Genomic DNA, 9,592 nt, shown 5'->3' on the forward strand with positions numbered 1-9,592 from the left:
CTGCATTGTTCTTGATCATGAATGTTCTACCTTCGTGAGCTTATCATGCATGCCCATGACCGTTGTTAGGGAATGAGTTGCACCAGTCGGTCCCGTTTAGTGTCTTTGAAGTTAGAGCTTATTATTTTCCTCTAGAAGACTTGTTATTTTGGTCGTACTTTGTGAAAATCACATCTAAATACTTAGTTAATGTTTAACAATATAACTAATTAATTCATTAATTAAGAACTATCAATCGGTTTTAAATACAAGTACAGAAACAAAGAATTCAAACGGAATTAATCGAAATAGCCCAAAAATATATATATAAAAATAATAAGAAAACAACACTTTAGCCTTGCTCATACTCTTTCAATTATTTATTTTTATTTTTTTACAAATAGTTGGAGAGAATGAGAATTAAATCCCACAACAAATCGTTTGAAATTTGATGGGTGTCTAAACTCCAGCGAGTGACATAAACATCTAAATATATTCAATCAGTTGTGTGACGAAATTATATTATGTTAATCCGGAAGATCATAGTTTCTTCATCGTAATTTGAAAGAGGACGGTTGGTATGTTGACATGTTGTCAACAAGCACGGGAAAAGAAAATGAAGCATCACGACTAAGCATCTTTAAGGGACAACCTTATAAGATGTACAAACTTATTTCCGAATAAGACTAAAGCATACTTGCTCTAAACAAGTTCACCGAAACAATTAGGGCAGTGCATGTTAAATGAGAGCATGGGACATTGAGACGTGTATATTGCATGAAAACGTACAATATATGTTTGTCTTGGATCTTATTTTGAGGATCATATCATGGTCCATAAACGATGGCATCACTACCTTCAACGCCTTGATCCTAATACGTGTAAGGTAGTGGTTGTGGACATTTAGACATCTGTTATATGAGCGATCGTCTTGGAGTATGGTACCCAAGAGCCAACAAGTGAATACGAAATAATCCGACATCCGAAATGTTGGATCATTCTAATGCTAAGTTGGACTAACCCATTCGGCAAGTCCCATAGTGACGAGCTATTAAGCTTAATGCATGAATTTAATATTTTGTTTTGGTTCAACAATATTTTTACCCACATGAAGAAACATCCATAAAACATGTCAAACTTTGTATCGAACCTAAGCTAAAATAAAAAACTGACCCACTACCAACTCTACATAACCTCAAGCCTCATCTCTCAAGACTCAAGCTATATGTAAGTACTATCCAGGGCCGGCTCTGAGAAAACAAAAAAAAAGAAAATTTAGGTCGAAGGCAGAAATTTTTTTGGGCATTAAGTAAAAGAGGTATTTTGTTGGGTTTAAACAATTTAATTTTGAAATGGGCTTACTTGGTTATAATTTAATTGAGATGAAATTTTATGTTCGTCTTACCGGGCATGATTTCCAACAATTCTGTCGGTTCAGTTATGTCGCTATGAACCGAGGAGGTTAAAACCAGCCATGGAACAATCTACCAAAATTGCAAATATTTCATCAAAATATTTTTATAATGTTATCTGATTCTTATATCCACTTCAATCGTTCTGATCGGTGAACTGATAAGACAAACTATACGACTAGAGATGCACAAAAAATCCGAACCTGGAACCAGACCCGAAAAAAACCAGAAATACCCGAAACTGGACTCGATTTATTCTTGGTAATACCCGAAAACTGTAACTGGTTCCAAACCCGAAACCAGGTTTTTCCAATACCCGAAACAAAACCAGGTTTTTTCAATACCCGAAACTTGAATTTTCAAATACCGGTCCATATTCGAAATTAAATGAAAAGTACCCGAGAAAAGTACAGCCCCTTAAAAAACCCAATCTATACCTGAAAAAATTCCATATAGTGCTTTTTCAATACCCGAAAATAGGGTATTTAAATACCCGGTTCAATACTCCACCCGACCCCGTGTATAGCGTATAGGTTTTAGACACAATACCCAGACCCAGAATCCGACCCAAGTATGGCCAATACCCGATCAACCCGAACCGGTTATGACGATTCTGAAACATATAGGATTATTATTTTGGTGGGCCCACCATTATTATTGGGCTCAGCAACAAGCAAAATAAGGCCCAATCTTAAGATCCTGAAAGTCTGTAACTGAAGATCACCCATCGCTGCTGCTGAGTTGTCGCCACCACACCACCGCCGCCGGCTGCCTATTTCCGACTGCCCGAATTTGTAAGAATTGATATTAAATTTTTTTATTTATCTTTGTGTTATGAAAAGATTATATAATTTGATTGATATGTAGACTGGTTCGTATGATTTGTAATTGGGTTCTTTGTTTTCTTTAATTCAAACGAAAATTAATTGTATATTTGGATCATATTGCAATTCAGGTTTAATTTGTGAAATAATGTTTATTTGGTGAGTCATATGTAGGACTGGCAAACGGGTCGGGTGAGTTTGGGTCAGAATGGGTTTGTTGAATCGAAAAAGGGTTAATTTGATTCGGGTCGAAAGGGGCCGAGCAGAACGGGGTTTAAATCAGAATGGGTTTGGGTCAGAATGGGTTAGGGAATTGGGACGGGTCGATTTTAAAAAGGGTTAATTTGGTTCGGGTCGAAGGGGTTTGGGCCGGATATATGGGTCAGGGTCGGGACAGGTTGATTAAAAAAGGGTTAATCTGGTTCCGGTTGAAAGGGGTCAGTCAGAAACTCCGAACGTGTTCACGTTTGGGTCGGAACGGGTTTCAGGTCAAACCAGGTTGGTTGAAAAAATGGTTATTCGTGTGTCAAGCGTCGTGTAACACGCGTAACCCGGCCCTGTAAGCGCTTAAAGCTAGTGCTTCGCACGAGTAACCACCGGCGTTGGTTAAGCGTGTTTAATGCTGTTACGTGCATTCCAGTGCCGTTAACGTGTGTGGAGTATGTTATGTGTGCGTTTAGGCGTCGATTATGTGCGTGGAGTCGGTTACGCATACCGGACCGGGAATGCGCTTTGGTGAACTTAACACATGTAACCCCCGATACGCACTTAACTCGTCTATGTTTGTTTATTCATGGTTGCAGGGTTGGTCAAATCAACTTTCAGCAAAACAATGGAAATTTGGAACCTTAACTCTAATTCAACATTGCTGAGACTTGATTCCTTCAATAAGATTTCAAACGCATCTGTTTTCAGTTCCACCAGAAAGCAGGAGTTTGCAACAGCGCCTTCACGGGCCTCAAGTATGTGTAAGCATTGTCTGTTTACGGTTACATGCTTGTTTCTTGAATATGTTTTAGTGGTTAAGATGAATTTTATTTCAATGACAGGATCTTGGTGTTTATCTGTTAAGTTCCGCCCTTGCATTGATATACATAAGGTCTGTATGTTTCATGTTTTGATATGTTTGTTCTGAAGGCAGAAATTTTGACACGTTTACGTATCACTAGGTCGATTTGGGTTATGTTTTATCCCTAACGGGCTAATTGGTCAAAATTTTAAAATATACTTTTAAAGCAAACGGAAACGGATCACATATGTTAAAAGTAGTGGTGTAAACAAGACAGGACAGTCCCGAGCTTGGCTCGTTTAACTTACGAGAGGTCGAGTTCGAATTTGGCTCGTTTAGAGCTCTATTTTTAAATCTTGAATGTGGATCGTGAGTAGTATTTAAAGTCCGGGCTCTGCTTGTTTAGTTTTTTGTTATTTTATATATTTACATTATATTTTTAATTATAATTTTATTTAATCATTTATAGCATATAGTTATTTTACAATAATTTATACATATTAAAATTCTTATCATTAAACAAGCTTATGTTTAGGCTTGAACTCAGGTTCGAGATCGTTTAATTTTGGCCCGATTCAAGCTTTTAGTGAGCCACTCTCAAGTAGCTCACGAGCGGCTTGGCTCGTTTACTCTACGCAAATGTCTTCTGAATGTTGTTTTAATGCATGCACCCTCATAACCGTTTTATACCTATACTTAGATTATAAAATGGTAACATTATAGTTTTTGTAATCATATTTAACGCTTGATTTAGATAAAAAGTTTATCCATTTTGATTAAAGTCGTTTCTCTCAACCCAATTCGTGCAGACCTGTACCAATATTACTCGTTATGACCTGTTAAGATCAAATATGACTAGTAGATTTTTTTTTATTTTGTTTATTTTTTTATTTTTGACATTTGAAGCATTTTTCGTGTGTTATAAGGGGAAAGTAAAGCAGATTGTGGGGTCCACCCTATCAGATACAAAGGAAAACGACTCGACCCTCGTTACAAACTTTGAATCTGATAAATCAGCTGCAGAATACGCAACTCTTTACAAAGAAGACGGTCTTGAAGGCGGTCATGTAATCATGTTAGGAGCCGATCCTTTAAGTAACGAATCCGCCATTGGAGCCCTACGAGCTTATCCAGGTAGGTTGATTATGTCCTAAACAAATATAATGTTTTAAAAAAAATATGCGTTGTAAGCTAAAGTAATAGCCATTGGAATTTATATAAAATTAGATTCTTGATGGTTAATATTACTAAATATTATTTAGGTGGTTTGCAAGTTGGAGGTGGTATTAATTCACAAAATGCTTTGAGTTATATAGAAGAAGGAGCTAGCCATGTCATCGTCACGTCTGTATGTCCCCCCCCCCCCCTCTCTTGTTGGTTAGATAAGGAGTCACTATAGGCTGTTAAACGAACTGAATGTTCAATGAACTATTTGGCCAGAAACTTGTTTTTTTAATTAAGCAAACGAACATGAATACATGTTATCGTTCACTCAATTATGTTCGTTTACGTTTTTACATTTAAATATGTTTGTGTTTGCTCATTTATGTTCGTTTGTTTAAGGTTTGTTCGTAAAAAAAATTCATTTAATTGGTTTTATCTCAGTTATGGTCGTTAATCTATGTTCAGTTATGGTCGTTCGTTTAGGTTCGTGAACTGTTCATCTATACTGTTAATAAATGAATACGAACAAGAAAATGTTGTTCATTTATTTGTTTTGAATGCACACGAACACTCTTTGTTCGTGTTCGTTTACAAGCCTAAGCCACTATTTTAAATCCTTTCAGTGATCTCTAGAGGTCGCAATTTCAACCCATCTATACAAAAAATGGGTCAATTCGGATCATATTTTACTGATAACGGGTCAGATTTAGAGGGTTAGCTTAAATGAAATATTTATTTTGTTATGTAAACATTAGCGTCTTTATTCATATTAATTTATTAGTTGTTTACCAAAAACAATAATAAATGGATAATAAGTGTTTGGCAACTGTATTTGCTATATACTGATATACCTTTTTGTATAATTACAGTATGTATTCAACGATGGACAAATGGACCATGAGAGGCTTAAAGAGCTTGTTCACCTTGTTGGAAAACAAAGGCTTATCCTGGATCTTAGTTGCAGGAAGAAGGTATGCATTTGCATATGACAAATATATTATATTATTAGTATATTTTATTTACATAATATATGTTTTCATAATTATGTTTTCAGGATGGCAAGTATGCCATTGTTACAAATAGGTGGCAGAAATTTAGTGATGTGTATCTCGACGAGAAGATATTAAATTTTCTTTCGGAGTATTGTGACGAGTTTTTGGTACATGGTGTAGACGTTGAAGGAAAAAAGTAATTACTCACCATTTTGTCTTTTAATTTTATTTTTTTATTTTTTTTTTCTAATGGTAAAATAAAATCATTTATTTACTTTTTTATTTATTTTAGACTTGGCATTGATGAAGAACTTGTTGAACTACTTGGCAAATATTCCCCGGTGTGTACTAAAATCATTTTCTATTATTCTTATTACAAGTTCTTTCTGCATTGACCAAGCCAACTGTTGTATAAACTTTTGTTTATGTGGTGTATTGATTTGATTGGATTCAGATTCCGGTGACGTATGCTGGTGGCGTAACTGATATTGATGACATGGAGAGAATAAAGGTTGCAGGATCAAAGCGTGTGGATGTGACGGTTGGTAGCGCTTTGGATATTTTTGGAGGGAGATTGGCTTATAAAGACGTTGTCGCTTGGCATTTTCGGCAACAAGCTCTACATGTTTAGCCTGGTGTTATGTTGTTATTGTTTGTTTGTTTGTCTGTCTACATTCAGTTGTTCAACAAATTCTGCACGTTTTCTTATGGTTTGTTTTATTGTAGTTTCTGTTATTATATTAATAATATTAAATAATCATTTTGTTTAGATCAAGTATTTAGTTATAGGTAAGAAAAGTTATTATGCTATAACTTATAAGTCACTCATTCTACCTGTTTAAGCCCAGAATGACGGTTAAAAATATAACCAGAATGCTCAGGTTTGGAATCCGAGACAACCTGTATGATATGAATATGATCGATCTGAATAATGTTTCGTCTTCGTAAGTTTGAAACTCAAACCTCTATTTTGATATACCAAACTTTTATAAGTCCGGTTTCTATACATTTTGATGCTATAACGTCTAGAGTTTGTGTTTCTTTACGTCGAGAGAAGCTGCGATGAACCAACGGATCGATAATGACACAACAGAAGGGCAACATAATATGGGGTGGTATTGTATTGTTACATGTAATTCCTTTTTGAAGTTGAATAAGTTCATATCACTTGAAACAAAATGGTGAAACTAGATAAGGTTAATGATATAACATAAATTCCTCTTAGTTCGAACATAAGTATTTTCTAAATTAACCTTAATATTTAACTAATATTCATATATGAGAACTTATATATGTTTAATTAGATTTACCCAATATTTGACAAAAGAAACTGTAGGGTCAAGTTATTCAACAAATGAAGACAAAAATAAGAAACATGAGAAGAATTTATAGTCACACAAAAAAAACCTTAAAAAAAATTAAATAAAAAATCATAACTCAAAATTTAATTAAAAAAACAAAAAAAGTAAAAACACAAAAATATTTCCACCGTCTTCCTCGTTCTTAAAAAAAAAAAACTCGAAAAAGGCACAATGCTGAGTGAAAAAGACCATTGTGTCTTTTTTCCTTGACACTGTTGTCTTTTTTTATGATATTGTGTTATATTACTCAACATTGTGTTATATTTTGCGATTTATTGTGTCCTTTTTAGTTATAATTGTGTATTTTGTTCATTTTCATCATTGTGTCTTTTCGGCGTTTTTTTTTGGAACGAAAATGACCAGGGAAACATTTTTGGTTTTTAAACTTTTTCGTTTTTTATTTATATTTTGAGTTATGATTTTTTTATTAATTTTTGGAATTATTTTTGAGAGGTTTTTTGTGTGACCACAAATCATTCTCACACTTCTCATTTTTGTCTCAATTTTTATTTTAACCTTTCCCAAAAACGACACTGTAAATCCCAAATATCAAAAACATGGACAAAATACTACAAAAGAAACTTATATGAAACATGATTCATGCAATTTGTGGCGTATTATTTGTTAAATTGAAACAAGTGAATCCAAGAACCTATACCTTAACAATCTTTATTTGCTCAAACTTTGAGCGACTCTTTATAATAATCAACGAACGAAAAATAAGGATACAAAAGCAAAGAATTCGAGATTTAAACTAACAAACTATTATCTTAACTAAGAAGATAATTAAACTTAATTTCCAAGTAAACATAGAGTTTATCAGGGCCGCCTCAACTCTTTTAGAGGCCTTAAACAAAACAAGAATCGGGCCTTTATCAGGGTCATCTCAACACATTTGGAGGCCTAAAACTAAATGAGAATCAGGACCCATGTAACATGTTTTTGTTCTAACTTGAACACTTATCCATTGCCTTTATATAACCAACCTAAAAATTGGAGGCCTCATTCAAGTGGGGGCCTAAAGTCGTAGCCAGTGGCGGATCCAGGAAATTTTTTCACAGGGGTCGGAATTTTTTTCTGTTGACTATTGCTATATAATTTTTTTTGGTGCGGTTCGACCGTTTAGGGCCGATAATCGGTATATAATTTTTTTGGTTCGTTTCGACCATTCCAGTCGGGTCGGGTCATATAGAAAAAAGGGATAATCAACCAAAATATCATGTAACTAAAAAAAGTACGTTGAAACTTCATTAGAAATAAATAATTAAAATACAATATATCTAAAGTTGTTATATACGGGTTTACAGTTTTTAAAATCTAACCAAACATCATGTAGTTTGACATTCATAAGAAAATTTTTCTTAATAAAATAAATATAACTATCGTTTAAATTCTCGTCACACATCCAATTACGCAAACCATACTTCTCGTATTTCATCAAAGAAAAACATATTTCAATGCTTGTGGTTGTAATGGGTAATACGAGAGCTAACTTCAATAAACAATACGCTAATGCAAATGAAGTTGGTGAACACAATGATATATATATATAGGGGTGGGTTAAAATAAAAGGAAATAGTTTTCTAGGAAGACTAGGAATAAATCATAGCCATTGGATCATGTTAATCAATGGTTGAGATTTAAAATTACCAAAAACCGACATAGTTTTCTAGAATTACGCTTTCACCATTATAACTGATATAGTTTCCTAAAATTATTCTTTTACCATAGGTTTTAATGCCAAATGTCAAAAATTTATTAGTTCTTATCATTCCTAGGAAACTCTTTATTCTTATTTGAACCATTTTCTATATATATATATATAAAGAGAAACATTTTCTTTTAAGATTAAGTTCTTAATCCGTTAAATTCACCCAACATATTAGTTGTGCCATCATAACCTTTTTCTATAATTTGGTAAAATGTAGATTGAGTTAAGAGTTTGGGACTTAGGCTTAAAAGTTCGGTATAGATTGATTAGGCATTTAGGCTTAAATTTGTATTAAAATTGTTCCTATTAAACTCAAATTTAACTGGATAAATATTTATATACATTGATATATTTATAACTGTAAATATGTAAGTTTATTTTTATTCGGGCTGGTCTCGAAATTTAATGGGGTCGTTCTCAAAATTCCATGGGGTCGTTCTGTTGTTCCCGAAAATCCACAGGGGTTGGTGTCAAAATTTCACAGGGGTCGGACGTGATTTTAACACATATATGTCACTAAAATTTTTTTCACAGGGGTCGGCCGACCCTCATCACACTATATAGGTCCGCCACTAGTCGTAGCTTGATTTTACTCCCTCTAGAAACGGCCCTGGACTTTATCATATTCATCATGTGAACCCATGAATCCCCATGCACTATGGTCCGGGGCGGATTTATATTGAAAGGGGGTGGTTCCCTGGAACCACCCGAGTTTCGAAATAATAGTGTATTTTTATATAGAATATATTATAGGAACCGCCTTATAAATTAGGAAGGAACCACTCTAATATCAAGTATACACGCCGGTCCGTTGGTAAAGATATGGTTTTGTACAAGTGAGGTCGCGAGTTCGATCCGGACTTGCAGCGTTTTTTTTAACTGTTTTTTTTATAACTAAGCCTTATTACCTTATATGTTATATCATATTAGGGTTTTAACTTTTTACCAGTTACCACATACAGCCGCTGCCTCTCAAGAGTCGCACACACACAGAGACGCTAACCTGTTCCGACAGTCCGACCACCGCCGACCACCGCAGCGCCGCTGCCCGCCGGCGCTCTCCTTTTCCAGCCATCCACACTCCAGAGAGCTCTGCGGCTCTGCCTTCAGCCTTCTACAAAGCTCGAAATCTCGAATCTT

The 9,592-nt window shown here is 34.6% G+C and overlaps 1 protein-coding gene across 2 annotated transcripts; it reads left to right on the forward strand.

Moving 5' to 3' along the window:
• Nucleotides 1-3,040: 3,040 nt before the first annotated feature.
• Nucleotides 3,041-6,014, forward strand: LOC143544148 (1-(5-phosphoribosyl)-5-[(5-phosphoribosylamino)methylideneamino] imidazole-4-carboxamide isomerase HISN3, chloroplastic-like). Of its 2 annotated transcripts, XM_077036305.1 has the most exons (8): nucleotides 3,041-3,177; nucleotides 3,265-3,314; nucleotides 4,151-4,358; nucleotides 4,487-4,572; nucleotides 5,258-5,359; nucleotides 5,443-5,576; nucleotides 5,673-5,721; nucleotides 5,835-6,014. In XM_077036305.1, exons 1-8 carry the CDS (start codon nucleotides 3,048-3,050, stop codon nucleotides 6,009-6,011), a joined length of 936 nt encoding a protein of 311 aa, XP_076892420.1. In that variant the 5' UTR covers nucleotides 3,041-3,047; the 3' UTR covers nucleotides 6,012-6,014. The 2 variants fall into 2 exon arrangements, with proteins under 2 accessions (XP_076892420.1, XP_076892419.1); XM_077036304.1 differs by having other exon boundaries at nucleotides 3,041-3,314.
• Nucleotides 6,015-9,592: the final 3,578 nt, after the last annotated feature.

Source organism: Bidens hawaiensis, unplaced genomic scaffold (genome assembly GCF_021521415.1).
Source record: "Bidens hawaiensis isolate Kalapana, Puna unplaced genomic scaffold, B.hawaiensis_p1.1 tig00013437_1, whole genome shotgun sequence".
In the NCBI taxonomy this organism is placed as follows: domain Eukaryota; kingdom Viridiplantae; phylum Streptophyta; class Magnoliopsida; order Asterales; family Asteraceae; genus Bidens; species Bidens hawaiensis.

Excerpts from the sequence above, each read along its gene's own strand:
- LOC143544148 (XM_077036304.1), top strand. The coding sequence starts at position 3,048 with ATGGAAATTTGGAACCTTAACTCTAATTCAACATTGCTGAGACTTGAT. Across the intron at positions 4,359-4,486 it reads AGCCCTACGAGCTTATCCAG|GTGGTTTGCAAGTTGGAGGT; the intron begins GTAGGTTGATTA and ends AATATTATTTAG. Across the intron at positions 5,722-5,834 it reads TACTTGGCAAATATTCCCCG|ATTCCGGTGACGTATGCTGG; the intron begins GTGTGTACTAAA and ends GATTGGATTCAG.